Source organism: Amblyraja radiata, chromosome 14 (assembly GCF_010909765.2).
Source record: "Amblyraja radiata isolate CabotCenter1 chromosome 14, sAmbRad1.1.pri, whole genome shotgun sequence".
NCBI lineage: Eukaryota > Metazoa > Chordata > Chondrichthyes > Rajiformes > Rajidae > Amblyraja > Amblyraja radiata.
In genome coordinates, this window is record NC_045969.1 from 16,833,501 (window position 1) to 16,850,596 (window position 17,096).

A 17,096-nucleotide genomic window follows, 5' to 3' on the forward strand; every position below is an offset into this window, starting at 1 on the left:
CCGCACCTCGAGTATTGTGTGCAGTTTTGATCTCCTAATTTGAGGAAGGACATTCTTGCATTTGAGGAAGTGCAGCGTAGGTTCACCAGCTTAATTCCAAGGATGGCAGGACTGACGTATGATGAAAGAATGGATTGACTGGGCTTATATTGACTGGAATTTAGGATGAGAGGGTATCTCATAAAAACACGTTAAAAAGGGATTGGACAGGCTAGATGCAGGAAAAATTGTTCCAATGTTGGGGGAGTCGAGAACCAGAGGTCACAGAATAAGGGGTAAGCCATTTAGGACTGAGATGAGGAAAAACTATTTCACCCGGAGTTGTGAGTCTGTGGAATTGGCTGCCACAGTAGGCAGTGGAGGCTAATTCACTGATGTATTCAAGAGAGAGTGAGATATGGCTCTTAGGGCTAACGGAATCAAGAGATATGGGGAAAAAGCAGGAATAGGGTACTGATTCTGGATGATGAATGGCGGTGCTGGCTCGAAGGGCAGAATGGCCTAACCCTGTCCCTACTTTCTATGTTTCTATGTGTTCAAGAAGGAACTGCAGATGCTGGAAGATCGAAGGTACACAAAAGGCTGGAGAAACTCAGCGGGTACAGCAGCATCTATGGAGCGAAGGAAATAGGCAACGTTTCGGGCCGAAACCCTTCTTCAGACTGATAGGGGGTGGGGGGGGGGGTGGGGGTGGAGAAGGAAGGAAAAGGGGAGGAGGAGGAGCCCGAGGGCGGGGGGATGGGAGGAGACAGCTCGAGGGTTAAGGAAGGGGAGGAGACAGCAAGGGCTAGCAAAACTGGGAGAATTCAATGTTCATGCCCCCAGGATGCAGACTCCCCAGGCGGAATATGAGGTGCTGTTCCTCCAATTTCCGGTGTTGATCACTCTGGCAATGGAGGAGACCCAGGACAGAGAGGTCGGATTGGGAATGGGAGGGGGAGTTGAAGTGCTGAGCCACCGGGAGTTCAGGTAGGTTATTGGTGACTGAGCAGAGGTGTTCGGCGAAACGATCGCCCAACCTCCGCTTGGTCTCCCCGATGTAAATCAGCTGGCATGAACATTGAATTCTCCCAGTTTTGCTAGCCCTTGCTGTCTCCTCCCCTTCCTTAACCCTCGAGCTGTCTCCTCCCATTCCCCCGCCCTCGGGCTCCTCCTCCTCCTCCCCATTTCCTTCCTTCTCCCCCCCCCCCACCCCCTATCAGTCTGAAGAAGGGTTTCGGCCGGAAACGTTGCCTATTTCCTTCACTCCATAGATGCTGCTGTACCCGCTGAGTTTCTCCAGCCTTTTGTGTACCTTCTATGTTTCTATGTTCTCCAGAGATGCTATCTGACCTGCTGAGCTACCCCAGCACGTTGTGTCCTATTATTTCGTATAGGTTTCTCCTATGTCCATTAAATAGTTTTAAATTAACTGCATACGTTAAATTTAACCCAAAGTAACCTTTTAACACTGCTGCAGCTTGTGGCGAAATGGAAGAAACAATTGGCTGAGTTAACGATATATATATTTTTTTTTTCAATGAAATGGGTAACCCGGCGTTGCGAGCAAAGATTATAGAGGAGCTCTGCTCTATAATCTTTGGTTGTAAACTCATGGATCAGCTGGGAGAGCAGAGACTGCAGGCGGGGTCGGGGGTTCAGGCGCTGGGCGCTGGGCGCTGGCCGTCCGGGGGCGCTGTGGGCGGCAGCCTGAGCCAAAGATACTAGAGGAGCTCTAGGATCTTTGGCCTGAGCCTGAGCCTGAACCACACCGCTCGGCGGGATAACAACCGGCGATTATCCGGCTTCACACTGTTCCTGTCACAAGCTGAAGGCTCTGGACCAGGTCAGTGTGGTGGTCGGTTTGAAGCGCTACTGCGAGGTCCGAATCAATGAAACGTTTTGGAAGGAACTGCAGATGCCAGTTAACATCGAGGATAGGCACGAACGTTCGTCTGACGAAGGGTGACCCAAAATGTCACCCATTCCTTCTCTTCAGAGATGCTGCCTGTCCCGCTGAGTTACTCTAGCTGTTTGTGCAAATCAATCAAAGGCTTCGCAGCCCCCAGGCCGCAGCTGCACTACCCGCCTGTCAACCCCTCCCCCCTGTCGGCCAGTTACTCTGCACCGTGTCCTCCTGCAGCCCCATCGACCTGCATTATCACCCCAGCCCCCACCTGCTGCCCCCGTTTCGATTGCACCACTATGCCCTCCCACTGCCCTTGTTAAACAATGCACTGTGTGTCTTTTGCACCGTTGGCACATTGCACATCTTATTTTGTCTTAAAACAAATTTCATGTACATATCACAACACATTTAAATTAAAGCCCACTCCTCCCTGTCCAGCATCCGTTTTAGCCCCTGTGGTACCCACTAGACCAAAGAAATCTTCAACAAATTTGTGTTCGCCTGGTGCTCCTCCAGGAACACATGGGCACAGACCTATTCCTGGAAAAGAAACAGCCAATTACGCAGGGCATCTGGACCTGTGAATGGCCACTCTGGTGACCAAGAAACAAACCAACAAGATTCACAAACCACTCCTCCCCAACTGACCTCCATCCATACTGAGTGCACAAAAATCAGGAGCTTGGGACAGATGTGTAAGCAGAACTGAGGAGCAGCCCTACAGGTACTGAAAGATGGGTTGCAATCCCTCTTACTTGGAATACAGACTCCTCCAAGCTACAGTAGTAGCAGATTGAGAGGAGTCTATGGACTAACTTAACCGGATTGCACAGGACGTCTGTGCAGCACAATCCACCTGTGGTCCCCAACATAAGGGGGAAAGTCTTGCACAAAGAAACGAGTTTCTAAATCCCTCGTATCCTGGTGTCAGGATGGATTGCAGATAAGGACAAGGAAGTGGAAAGTAGGGACAAGCCCTAGTGCAAATGCCTCTCTACAGATTAACCCTCAGGGAGGGTTTCAGTGCCTGGTTGGATAAACAATTTTGAATGAGTAAGGATCACCGTGGTCAAGATTGCCCCACACCCAAGTATGGTTAATTGTCAGCACATCTTTAAACTTTGCCCCTCCTACCTTAAAGCTATGCCCTCCAGTATGATATTTCCATCCAGGGAATTAGATTCTACCCTATCTATGCCTCATTATTTTATATATTTCTTTCAGATCTCCCATCAACCGTTGGCATTCCAGGGAAAACAATCCAAGTCTATCCAACCTGTCCCAGTAGCAAATATCCTCTAATCCAGTGGTTCTCAAATGGGGGTACGCGTACCCCTGGGGGTACGTGAAGGCACTCCAGGGGGTACGTGAGATTTTAAAATATAGGCCTACATATATGTAGGCCTATATTTTTGCGCTGGTTAGGGGGTACTTGGCTGAAAAAATATTTCACAGGGGGTACATCACTGAAAAAAGGTTGAGAACCACTGCTCTAATCCAGGCATCATTCTGGCAAACCTCATCTGCACCCTTTCCCATAAATGGGTGATCAGAACTGCACGCAATACTCCAAATGCAGCCTCTAAAGTCTTATAAAGCTGCATCATGAAGTTGCGTCATATAAGCCGAGTGGCAGCAGCATATCAGCTGCACCACAGTCCTGCCCACTCCAATGCCAACTCGCTCTCCTACTATTACTTTTAAGTTGCCTTAACATTAACGTAATGAAAAAAAAACGAAAATACTTAACTGGTTAGACAAAACCGTGGAAAGAGAAATAAAGTTACCAATTCAAGCCAATGTTTTACATTTCCTGCATCTACCATTTCTTCTGTGCGAACAAATTTGGATTTCTCTCAGTTCTATATCTAGCAAACCATTGACAGTGCTTATGAATCCCGGATTTAATTCCACCTTCTGAATTCATAAATCTCCATGTTTATTACATGAATGCATTATATCATCACAATAATACAATTTTTCCATTGTTTGTTTCCAATAAACTAACTTCCCACATTCTTAACATACATTTTCCAGCTCACAAAACTTGAATACCTGCTCACACAGAAAGTCCTACTTTTCCATTCCCATCACCAGTATTAATTATAAAATAAATAATTATCTGAAAGCTTTCCTTCATTACTCTACCTGTTCGCACTCATGTTTGCATTCTATTCCGCCAAATTGTTACGCATTAACTCCAAATTTAAACTCGCATCATTTCTATTTGTTACCTGATATTTCACCACTCTCACTTTAAAATCCACTCACCATGTACTTTCCTCCTAAACACCATTAAGTTCTGCAGTCTATTTTTTTTACTTTACACATATTTTAATTTTTAAATGGTAAGGTGAAAACTTTATTTTGCCAATCCAGGTACAAACTACAATATGCCATCCTATATAGTTAATCTTACACCAGATCCATAACATATCCACTTTAAAGCCCATTTGTCTCCATATCAAACTGACAGTGATACAAATATAAAATTCTGCACATTTGATTAATTCATAATCTACTCCTTACAATTTATATCAATCACATTATTTATAAATATTTTACAAAATTTACAAACACAATAATTTGTCATATGCAGTTGTAACTATTATATTTATTTCTTTTCCATAAAACTACAATTCTTGTGTTCCGTGGTAAAATGTCCTCATTTAATAAAATGAATGTAACTTTAATTTCACTGTCATTTCTCTATTTTACCTTTTAAATTTAAACTAAACTACTATTCCAAAAAAACTGCTACAATAATACTTTCTCTAGTATAGCATTTAATCCTCCTTTCAAGCACACATTTCAAGAGTAAATTAACAGCAACATCCTTATCAAACATAAAATGTAAATGTGGGTATTTAGTTAATGTGGTTATTGACTCACAAAATATTTTTCTATTTTTCTCATACCTATAGTGCCAGTACAAAAACTTATATTCATTGCAGTGATTTAATATTAAATCACAACCTTCCTGGTTGGGAGCCTCCCATAAATCAGTAAATTAAGGAAAAACTGTAAAGAATGTGTACTGTGCTCTTGTTGAATAATAAATTATACGCAGTATTCTTCTGCCCGTTAGGTCTAATGACGCTATTGAAAGAATAGCAACTTCTAATATTTCTTCCTCAACTGATACATCTAAAACCAAAGTAAGTAGTCACATGTTGAATCACTGTTTGCAGGACTTTGTTATGAAGAAAACCATTATTACAGTTGCTTACATAACTACTATATATTGAATTGTTTTACCTATAAATGTATGGGAAATGTATTATAATATATAACGCAAGTATATTTTTTATTGAGCTGTAGCAGTTGAATAGCAAAATACACAAATTTACTTCCTGACAAAATAATTTGACTTAATTTGATGATGACTTTATATAAGCCGATGTTTTTGAATTTATATTATTAATAATAATACTTATTATGCTTAAAATATATATTAATCTTGATATGCCCCATACGAAAAACTATATAAGACTTGAAGATCAGAATTTTCCCATTAGCTGCTAGAATTCAGGATTCAATTTAAAGTGATAGAAACAGGATCTACATGGTTAAATAGAGCTATAAGGTACTTGTGGCATCTTCAAATATATATCCTGCTGCACAATGCTAAGTATTAAATAATAAAACAATGCAAATAAACTAACCATCAGATGCGTTTTAAACTTAGACAGATATTTAAGAAGTTTTCATTTAAGAGCAATACTGCCAAATATTGTTTACTTATATTTTGTATTTGGATAATAGTCTTCATCTGCTTCTGTTTAATTTGTTCCTTAGATCAAGGTAACAACTAGCTTTTCCCACAACCAAAAAGAGTGAAAATAGTTTTAAAAAAATACTTGTGACTGGAACATTCTTTACAGCAGAATACTTGATATCATCATCATCATCATCATCATCATAACTATAGAAATTATGATGCAATTTCATCAAGCTTTGCCTAAAGTTGTAAGTACTTCATAAAACCTAAAACTTAGGTGTATTCAGCAATAGAATTTTAGACCCTGAAGTCAACCATGCAATTACAACTTAACCTAGTTTATTTTCAGTGGATAGTCTCTGCTTTTCGTGATTTTGTTGCAGTTAAAAAGTGTGTCTGGAAACTAATAACAGTTTGCCGTTGAAGAGACGGTCGTCAGATTCAGATTAGATTGTTTTTATATATACCAGGGTGCCTAAGGCTGTTCATTTTAATGTCACAACAAAATGTTTGACTCCTTATGTCAAGTTACAGCCTCCGCAGATGCTGCCTTTTAACATTATATGCAGCAATCGTGGAAGCTGAGCAGAAAGGCCATATACATGACATAAGTTAATATGCATTTATTACAATTTAAATACTGAACTGTCATTTTTTTAAAAGATTAAAATAGAACTGAGATATCCTACAGTGAGTTTACAATTCTGTCAAACTTCATATTTCTAAAAGAAAAACATATTTCCCTGTGAATATATGGCTGCCTTGGGCGTAAAATGATCAACTGGCACATTTTTCACTGAAAATAAAATTAAATTTGTTACAATAATATAGCTGTTGATGATTCTGCTTCTAAATCAGATTAATTGTGTTTATAATTATACTTAATAGAATTACTTTAGGCATTTTGGACAATTATGAAAATCAAAACAAATTCAGACACTAGTTGATATAGATTCTTAATGCTAATTAACATCTAGATGACATCTGTATTATGAAATCTGATCCAGGTAATCAATGAGGTTGTGCTAGAAGTTGAGAAGCAAGCTCTTGAAGATTTAAATTGTGTTTTTTATGACAATAAATTCCACTTGGCTTGAATGTTCTTTTTGGGAATGCTGAAAATATTCAGCAGGCCAAGCCACATCTATGATGTTGGATCATCAATCTGAAACGTTAACTCTGTTTCTCCCTCTTTGTATGTTGCTTGGCCTGAATATATCCAGCATTTGTTTATATTTCAGATTTCCAGTATATAGGTCAGGTCGGGGGGGCGTTCCCCCTGCCACGGGGACCATGTAATCCCGTGCTACCTGCTCCATGGTCGGATAGTCAGCGACTAAACCGTCTTCCCCACCTGGTTACCCAGGTGAGGAGGGGGCTGTGGACCCCCAGCAGGACCAAAAACAAGATCTGTCAAAGGGCGGATGAGTTTCTCGCGAGCCAACGGCGATCCACACTTCAGTGGAAGTTGCGATCACTGTCGTATTCACATTTATTGTCATATGCACCAATTAAGGTACAGTGATATTTGAGTTACCATGCAGCCATACAATTAAAAGAACACAACACAATTAAAGAACACTGGAACTTAACATAAACATCCACCACAGTGATCACTTTGATGGAAGGCAATAAAGTCCAGTCAATCGTCCTCCTTTTGTTCACCCGTGTTTGGGGCCTTGACCCTCCGCAGTTGCCGCTACGGATGGCCCAATGTACAGGCCCTCTCGTCAGGATGATTGAAGCTCCGACATCGGGAAGCAATTTGTAAGCAAATTCCTGTCGGAAACCAGCACCACTGCGTCGCTAATGTTTTCAACAATGATGAACGAATTAAGTATTTATAATTTTCTAGTTTTTGATTTCAATTTAAAGATAGTATGTGGATGTTTCTTGGTTTGTAAGCATAGCAAACATTGCCATAAAGTAATAATGGTTTATTTACCCATCAGGAACTCCATGCTCATCTCAACACCTGCATCAGCAGCACAACAATAGAAAAGCTGATGCTGCAGAAACCACATCTCAACATTCAGCATAACATGACCATGATCAGGAAAGGCCAAACAAGAACTTTAGAAGAGTATGTATGGATAACTATGGGTTTAAGATCAAATTTAATATCTTAAACTAATTATAAAATAAGCCAAACTTGGCAAAATATTTATATGACAAATTTCATTCTAGATTGGGGAATATCTCAAAAAACAGCAGGACACTGGTATCATAGAACCTTCCTATTTTACATTACCATAGTGCACTCTGCATTTATCTACTCAGATTACAAACAAGTACGGTTGAAATTAAGTTTGCATAAATCTTCAACTATATTATTGATGCAAAGAATAGTCTACTATAGGTTTGGTCAAAAATCGTGTATGTAGACGACGTTAGTACATTGGAATTAATGCAAACTAGAAATTGCTTCTCACAAACATTACATTTATAAATAATGCAATGCATAATCAAATGAAACTTACTATAAAAAATAGCTTTACCATTTTTTTGTTATATTATCTTTCTTCCACAGATGCTTTGACATGTTTAAAATAATTCATCAATTAACTGACAGCGTGGAACATATCTTCATGGTAAAAGAGACTCATTTTTCTTTCAAGATTAACCAAAATGTTCCAAAGTAGATATGCAGTAGTAAATAGAGATCCATCTAGTCCAGGCCACCAAAAGATATTTTTATTAAGTTATTGATCCACTTGTTTCCTTGGAGGATTATAAATTGATTATTAGGGGAACTTAGTTTGAAAAGGAGAATGCAAAGTAGAAATATGGAGTACCATCAAAAACATTTACCCATATCTGAGAAGGAATGTGTTGGCATTAGAGAGGGTTTACTTTAATGATCTCAGAGATGATTGAGTTAATGTATGATGAGCGTTTAACAGCTCTGGGCCTGTACTCACTGGAGTTTAGAAGGATAAGAGAGTGATCTAATTGAAACTTACTGAATAGTGAAAGACCTGGATAGACTGGACTGGAACATTCTAGGACAAGAGGGCACAGCCGCAGAATAAAAGGACATACCTTTAGAAAGGAGAGGGTGGTAGAAATTTAAGAGGGTGGTGAGTCTGTGGAATTCATTGCCACGGACAGCTGTGGAGGCCATGTCAGTGGGTATTTTTAAAGTGAAGATTGCCAGGTTCTTGATTAGTGAGGGTGTCAAAAGTTATGGGGAGAAGGCAGGAGAATGGGGTTGAAAAGGAAACAACAATCAATTCTGCTCCCATGGCTTATGAACTTACAAAACATGCACTGATCAAATGGTTTCACTGGAACTCAAGTGGAAGTGCTGCTTCCATTCTCCATTCACTGAACTTTCAGCAAATCTTTCAAAACGAATGCTCCACGGTGCAGCAATGTTGCTCTCTTTCAATGTTGTACCGGGCTGGGAGAAGACATTCAACGTTACAGGTAGTTTTGCTAACATGTGATAGTTGTGTTCGTTAGAATATTTTCATTTTAGAACTCATGTTATTAAAAAACAATTGCGTCATTGTGGAAATTAGGGATAATGAATTTCAGACTCCCAATGACAAAATAAAGACCTTGTAATAACTTTTAGTTTATTTTTGTTGCTACAAGCTATAAGTACTACTGTATGTTGAACCTCCCCCCTTGATTCCATCCATGGACCCAAGCAGTCTTTCCAGGTGCGGCAGAGGTTCACCTGCACCTCCTCCAACCTTATCTATTGCATCCGCTGCTCTAGGTATCAGCTGCTCTACATTGGTGAGACCAAGCTTAGGCTTGGCGATCGCTTCGTCAAACATCTCCGCTCGGTTCGCAATAACCAACCTGATCTCCCGTTGGCTCAGCACTTCAACTCCCTCTCCCATTCCGAATCCAACCTTTCTGTCCTGGGCCTCCTCCATGGCCAGAGTGAAGCCCACCGTAAATTGGAGGAGCAGCACCTCATATTTTGCTTGGGTAGTTTACACCCCAGCGGTATGAACATTGACTTCTCCAATTTTAGGTAGTCCCTGCTTTCTCCTTCTTTCCCCTCCCCATCCTAGCTTTCCCACAGCCCGCTGTCTCCGCCTCCCCACCCCCACATCAGTTTGACGAAGTGTCTCGACCTGAAACGTCGCCTATTTCGTTCGCTCCACAGATGCTGCCTCACCCGCTGAGTTTCTCCAGCATTTTTGTCTACCTTCAATAGAAGTGATTGTTTGTTAATTTCAATGTCTACCTGTGATAAAACCGACAGACTGCGTCTGATCATTGTGGGGAAGCTTATGGAAACTTATTTTTCCCTTTTTTTGCAAGGCAGCTGTTTTCTGCTTCTCAATTTTCAAAGTAACTTTAAGTGGTTCTCTCATTCCTGATCAAAATCACATTATGACTAATATGCTGAATTCTTCCAGGTGACAAAAGATGTTATTAAAGAATTTGCAGCTGATGGTGTAAAATATCTTGAACTGCGAAGTACACCACGAGACGGAAACACTACAGGTATAATCACAAGATTATGTAAATATATTGAAACAAGCGTAGGCAAATTATTCAAGTCTCCACTCAATATTGGTTATTTAAAAACCCAGTAGTTTTGTACCTAATGTTAGCGTGAGATGGGAATAAAAACAAACAATGCTGGAAAAACTAAACGTCAGGTAGCATTAGTGGAGAGGACTAAATGTTTTAGAAGAGTGATTTTGACTTGATGTTACTTAACCTGTTTACCAGTCAGCACTCTGTGCTTTTATTGCTTACACAGGGATGAGCAAGAAGTCATATGTTGAGGCTATACTTGAAGCCATAAAGCAATGCAGACAAGAAAATATGGACATTGATGTAAGGTACATATCTTTTTACTGTTACCAGCTGACTTTTACTGTTACCTGCTGAAATTATTCAGGGGCATTTATTGGTAAGAGGTTCTTGTGTGTTGGAAATCATTTGAACAACCAAATCATTAGTTTTGACACAATTTTAATTTTGTTTACATAATCATAGGCATTAAAACAAAATGACGTAGAAAGCATGTTGCCGACATTTCTAATTTACGTAATACTAGGAATTAATTGGTGGACCTTGACAATAACTGCAGGAAATTGTGAAGTTTAGGAGATGCTGCTTTTTGGTTTTAGTGTTTGTGATATTAGGGTGAAGATGGGGAAAGATTGGTTACAGTGAATACAAGATTTGGACATGTACTCTGGAAGAGTATTCTTGTTTGAGATGGTGGGCCTGAGAGTTTGGGAACACAAGAGCATTAAGTTGCAAATGATAGATAGGACAATTCCTCTGGTGAGTGATCCTAAAGACCGTCATAATAGTGTCTCAATTAAGGTCTAATTGGATTGAAAATAAAATACTAGGATTTTAAAGCCGCAAAGTAGTGTCAAGGGTCTGAGAATATCAGAGTTCCTATTTGCAAGCACTGTGGAGAATCCAGTTTTAAAGGAAGAGGATCTATTCAGTGGCAGCTTTTTTCACTTTTATTGTTCATCTCAAAAGCAAAAAAAAACAAAAAGACCAACAACATTAATTTTTATTCCCCTAGATTTCTATTATCCATCGATAGAAGAGGTGGACCTACTGTTGCCATGGAGACTGTGAAACTTGCGGAAGAATTCTTTACATCCTCTGATGGGCTAGTAGTTGGTCTGGATCTAAGTGGAGATCCAGAGGTGAGTAATTTATTTCTATCTACTGTTCCGACTAATTCAGAGCTGCAGGGCACAGTGTCTTATCTTTTTCAATTGTTTTCTTGGCTCTTTCTACTTATCTGAACATTTATTGAAAGATCACTTTTCCCATGAACTGACAGTATTCAAATATAAAGGACATCTATTTCAGTTAATCTTTACATGGCTATTAAATTTTCATATATTACACCTAATGGCTGCACAGTGGCGCAGTGGTAGAGTTGCTGCCTTTCAGCGCCAGAGACCCGGGGTTGACCCTGATTGTGAGTGCCGTCTGTATGGAGTTTGTACGTTCTCCCTTTGACTGCGTGGGTTTTCTCTGGATGCTCCATTGTCCTCCCACATTCCACAGATGTGCAGTCTTGTAGGTTAATTGGCTTCTGTAAATTGACCCTAATGTGTAGGATAGAACTAGTGTTGGGGTGATTGTTGGTCCGTACAGATCCGTTGGGCCGAAGAGCCTGTTTCTTCACTGTATCTGTAAACTATACTAAAGTAAACCTAGTCCTTGTCAATTTCAGATATGCTATCTGAATAGCCACACACTCACAATGTCAGCTGTACGTTATTGGGAGCATTGGTAAACATCACACCTTCCTCCAGGGCCCTCTCCTATGGTGTCCAGTGAATCCTGTTCACAGTGAGGTGGATTTGTTGTCTTGTGATGGCAAGTTGTGAAATATCAATAGTTGGAGTGCAGCCAAAGCCAGGGATAGGAACCTGGGCTGGGTGCTTTTTAATGTTTAGAATGCATATTCTACATAAATAAGTAAAACTTATCTGGCTTCCCAAGTTCTGTAATCACCAGTATTTTAATAAGTTAGTTCATATAACAGCTACATGAATGCTAACATGGGAGTGTGGCTGGAACCGGGAGCAGATCAAATAACCAATCGAATGCAATGGATGATGGTAAAAGTCAGAAGCTCATCAGTCTCCCCCTCTGTAAGGATGTGATAAATTAAAAGCTGAAACATACAAAGAATCTTTACATCCATGGAGGAGTCAAACGCTGTATGTCACTGGAGTGCTAGTATAATTGCCGATGGCCTTACAGATATAGTCATAGTGATACAGTGTGGAAATAGGCCCTTTGGCCCAATTTGCCCACACCGGCCAACATGTCCCAGCTACACTCGGTCCATATCCCTCCAAACTTGTTATATCCATGTACCTGTCTATGTCTGCTTATCTCAATAATGGATTCCATGTACGTGGTACAGTTCAGGGCTAATTAGAACTAATTTTTGTTTTCTTCATTTTAAGGTAGGACATGCTAAGAGTTTTATTGATCCACTCAATGCAGCAAGAAACATTGGTCTTAAGCTTGCTGTGCACATGGCTGAGGTAAGGATTTTAGAAATTAGATAAATAACTATTTTGAATCTGTACTAAAATGGAAAATGTACATTCCTAAAATGTTGATCTGATTATATTTATGAAAATTGTACATTGCATTTGAATAATGTGATAAATATAAATGAAGCATTCTAAATAAAAATTGTTAATCAAGAAACATCAAAACCTCTTTTGATTTGAAGAACATTAACACAACCAATTAATTATACCCTTATTAAGGTCCAAAATAAAAATGAAGAATGGGAATTGTTTCTTGGTCTTCCGCCAGACAGAATAGGCCATGGCACATTCCTTCATCCTGAAGCTGGAGGTTCAGACCAGCTGGTCAACATTATTAAGAAACATCAAATACCCATTGGTAACTACATTTAAATGTTTTGTCCAAGCAGTGGTTTTATATATAACGTACAATTTATGGAGCAAATTATATTCATGTAATGCTATTCTATACCACAGTGTCTATTTCGCATCACTTTTACTTAAAATTATGAATTCCTGATTAAGCTTTGAGAGAAAGTTCCTCTCATTTCATGGATGGAAATACAAGGGAAACCAATTCTCAGGTCATTTCGAAGCCTCTTTCTAACTTTCAGTACAACTTTAAGAACCCGCAGAAATATGGAACCCAATCTTTGTGCCAATGGCTAGAGATTGATGTGTGATGATCGAGAAGATTGCAAAACATAATGAAAAAGAACAAACTTGCACTAACACAGTACTTTTCACAATCTCACAATATTTCAAGGTGCCATGCAGCTAATTAAGTCCTTCAGGGACGAATAGCAGCATGATTTTTGCACAGAATTGAGATGAAATAATTAATGTCCATTCTGGTACTGTTTATTGAGAGATAAATGCAAGCTGTCTCCAACAGAACAGCATGTTATATTGCACAGTAAGTGTTACATCCTTTGCAAATCATTTAAAGGATGAAATTGTTTATTTAAATATCACCAAGGAATTTACAATGTGAACAGCAAGGAAGGTATGGTTATAATAAAAAACAGAAAGTGTGGGCGATGTGTAGCAGATTAGGAAGCATCTATGGAGTGGAATGGTTAATTTTTCAAGTGGATCACCTTTCATAAGAACTGGAAAAGTGAGAAAATAGCCAGTTCTGATGAAAATCATCAACCTGAAACATTAATTCTGATTTTGTATCTTAAAACACAAATGCTGCTTGACTGCTGAATATTTTAAGCATTTTCTAATTTTATTGCTGTTCCAGCATCTACCATTATATTGTTTTTCAGAGAAAAGGTTATTCTAAATCAATTTACATTCACCTGTTTTCTAGAGCTTTGCTTAACATCAAATGTCAAGGGTCAAACTGTCTCATCATACAATTGCCACCATTTTCAATACTGGTACAATCATGGACACCCGTGTGTGCTTTGCGTAAGTCTAGTTTATTTTTGATGGAATTAAATGATAGTAATATTTCAACAATATTTCAATAAAATATTGTTGAAAGTTTACATTTTAATATTTTAATTTACAGATATTTAATTTAGTAACTACATGAACGAGATATTAAATGGGTAGGATTTGGCGGTATGTTTCAACTGTGATATTAGTGTGTTTACACAGCAAAAACAAATACATCTGTCTTAATTGCCTTTCTCTCCAATAAATACATATTTTACTAACCTGCAAAATTCATTATATGCAGGTTAATTTGTTATTGTAGATTTTAATAGAAAGCAAAACAAGAACAATGACTGAATTATTATAACAACTAACAAAAGTTAGTTAAGAAAATAGTTTTTATCAAAACAGCTAGCCATGTTGTAAATGTTTTGAATATTGTAAAAGTAATTGTTACTAATCATTTTCCTCTGTTCTTCAGACCGATGGCAAAGGTGTTTTTGCCAGCAATTTGTCACAGGAGTATCAGATTGCGGAGTCAGCTTTCAACCTGTCTAAAGCTCAGCTATGGGACCTGTCTTTTCGGAGCATTAATTACATCTTTGCTCCAGAAAGTGTAAAATCTCACTTGAGAAGTCAATGGAATGACCTGAAACCAGGACTATTCAACGAAGTACTGCACAAGTAACCCTTCCCCATGAGAGTTGCCCTTTTTGTCTTTTACATCACTGATTACAGATGAGTTTAGCTGATGCATCGCTCCTTCAAACCCAGAAATAAAATTTACAGAATAAGTTCCTTCTTATACATTTTAGAGAGAGCACAATATTAATGGAAAACAATTCCTGCTATAAACTGTTATATTCTTTTATGACAAAGCAAAACATGTTGATAAATGTTTTAAATATTGCTAAAGTAAATGTTGTTGAACATTTTGGAAATGCTTTTTGCTGAGTCAAAAATGTAACTGAATACTTTAAAAACACCAATAATTTATCTGTGCTCTCTATCTGTGCAGATATTAACGAGGCACTTCCTGCTTTTCATCTATATTTAGGTGCGATATCGCTTCGGGAGCAAAAATTATGCTTTCTTAAAAACACATTAAACTCAGCACAGTTTGCTGCTTCCGCATAATTAACTCAACAACATCAATTCTCCCTACGAACAGAAACTTTCTTTTAGACCCATTCCCAGGAATTGGCAGTAAATGGATATTTATCGGCCATCCCCAAATGAATTGGCAGTCATCTGCCTTCATAAACTGCTGCAGACAGGATTGCAATTCCGCGTTGTCTCTTGACTGAACAGTAAATGCTTTCATTGTTACCAAGTAGCAATTTCACTATAACTTAAATCACTGAAGCTGAATAATATCAATAATAGTTACTGTAAGTACACATAACATTTTAAATATTGGCTTGGATTTTACTGGCACAGCCTTCCAGCCAGTGCTTCCCCTCTCTGTAACTTAGCCAAAGATTGTCCAGTCGTTCATTAAGTTGAGTGATGCTCAAACAATGCAGTGAAGTGACACAGGTGGATCAGAACATGCGATGCCCCAGATTTGAAAGCCATCAAAGTTTCATGAACATTTCTGACATTCAGAAACAACTTAAAACTAAAGTTAACATTAACATTTTTTAACGAAATCAAATCAACGACAAACAAATACGAATATCAAAGAAACATGAATCATTCAATAATGAAATGCTGAAAGCCCCCTATCTTATTCTTCACTTCCCCGTAGTGGCATTGCAGATATTCAAGAAGCAGCTTCCCCAAAATATCCCAGGCAATTTCAGCAAGAACTGCCCTGCCAAATATGCTGAATGCTGCCAGGAAATGGTGTAAGTTGACCAGCAGGTCTGTGAATTCCACATTTGCAGGGGAGTCTCAAACCTGTCAAGATTTGGACTGAGAAACAACAAAGTTCATGGTTCAGATTTTTCTTTCCCTAACTGCTGGCATTCACCAATAAATTCCAGACCATGAACTTAGTCAAAAAAGCATGGCCAGAAAGTAGTTTAAGATAGATTCAGTAAACAAATTACATCGATACATGGAAAATAGGTGCAGGACCCTTCGAGCCAACACCGCCATTCAATATGATCATGGCTGATCATCCAAAATCAGTACCCCGTTCTGGCTTTTTCCCCATATCCCTTGATTCCCTTAGCCCTGAGCTAAATCTCTCTCTTGAACTGGACCAACTGAACCAAATAAAATATTTTTCAAAGCTTGCTTCCAAATCGAGATAAAATTATTATTTTTTAAAACAACACATATTTCTTAGCAAATAACCAGAAACTTGTTTTTGGGGGACATTTCTTTATTGCCTCAGTGCCATTAAAAAAAAACATGCAAATATTGTCAAATATCTTTTGGAAAACAGAACTAGTATTGATGATCGAGCTGTAATTCAGTGATATAATTTACTTTAGCAATTTATGAGCAAAACACAGATGTGATCATCTGCTTTTCTAATTTACATCAATAACTGGTTCAAATCCATATTATATCTGATTCAAGCAACCTCTCGATTCAATATTTTCTTTCCTTTTATGGTGCACTCAATTTTGCAATCAAAACCTCTCCATTTTAAATATACCAAAAATGACATCCTAAGCCTTTTTCTAATCATTAAGAAAAGTAAAGGTGGATTCGACACCAGTGAATTTGTTTTGTTCGTACAGACAGAAGTAGCTCTATTGAAACCTAAATTGATACTGCCAGAGTCATAGAGCAATACAGCACGAAACCAGACCCTTCTGCCAACTTGTCCATGCTGACTAAGTTGGCATTCTGGGCTAGTCTTATTTGCCTGCATTTGTCCCATGCACCTCTAAACCTTTCCTATCTATATATCTGTCCAAATGTATTCTGAATGTTGTAAATGTATCCTCATTTAGGTAGAGACTACCCTCCGAGTGAAAAAGTTGCCCCTGAGGACCTTGCTTCTCTCCCCTCTTAACCTTAAGTGTATGCCTTCAAGCTTTAGAATCTTCTATCTTGGGAAAAAGACTATGAGCGTTCCCTTTATCCATGCACCACATGATTTTGTAACAATGTATCCCTCAGACTCCTACACTTC

At 38.8% G+C, this 17,096-nt stretch overlaps 2 protein-coding genes across 6 annotated transcripts in view; one reads left to right on the forward strand and one right to left on the reverse strand.

Moving 5' to 3' along the window:
* The window catches only part of chd1l (chromodomain helicase DNA binding protein 1 like), a 64,471-nt gene that overhangs the window by 35,612 nt on the left and 11,763 nt on the right, over nt 1-17,096 (reverse strand). The window lies entirely within an intron of this gene.
* Nucleotides 1,724-15,335, forward strand: adal (adenosine deaminase like). 5 transcript variants are annotated; one of them, XM_033032615.1, is made up of 12 exons: nt 1,724-1,825; nt 4,977-5,046; nt 5,687-5,857; nt 7,562-7,692; nt 8,140-8,200; nt 9,992-10,079; nt 10,342-10,423; nt 11,131-11,257; nt 12,542-12,622; nt 12,854-12,992; nt 13,932-14,032; nt 14,484-15,335. In XM_033032615.1, the coding sequence occupies exons 3-12, from the start codon at nt 5,825-5,827 to the stop codon at nt 14,688-14,690; spliced, it is 1,050 nt and encodes a 349-aa protein (XP_032888506.1). In that variant the 5' UTR covers nt 1,724-1,825; nt 4,977-5,046; nt 5,687-5,824; the 3' UTR covers nt 14,691-15,335. The 5 variants fall into 5 exon arrangements, with proteins under 5 accessions (XP_032888506.1, XP_032888509.1, XP_032888508.1 ...); XM_033032618.1 differs by having other exon boundaries at nt 5,687-5,692; XM_033032617.1 differs by lacking the exon at nt 8,140-8,200 and having other exon boundaries at nt 7,562-7,702.

Coding starts and splice junctions, on each gene's coding strand:
- adal (XM_033032615.1), top strand. CDS start 5,825: ATGATGCAATTTCATCAAGCTTTGCCTAAAGTT. Junction 12,623..12,853: donor TTGCTGTGCACATGGCTGAG/GTAAGGATTTTA, acceptor ACCCTTATTAAG/GTCCAAAATAAAAATGAAGA. Junction 12,993..13,931: donor GAAACATCAAATACCCATTG/GTAACTACATTT, acceptor CCTGTTTTCTAG/AGCTTTGCTTAACATCAAAT.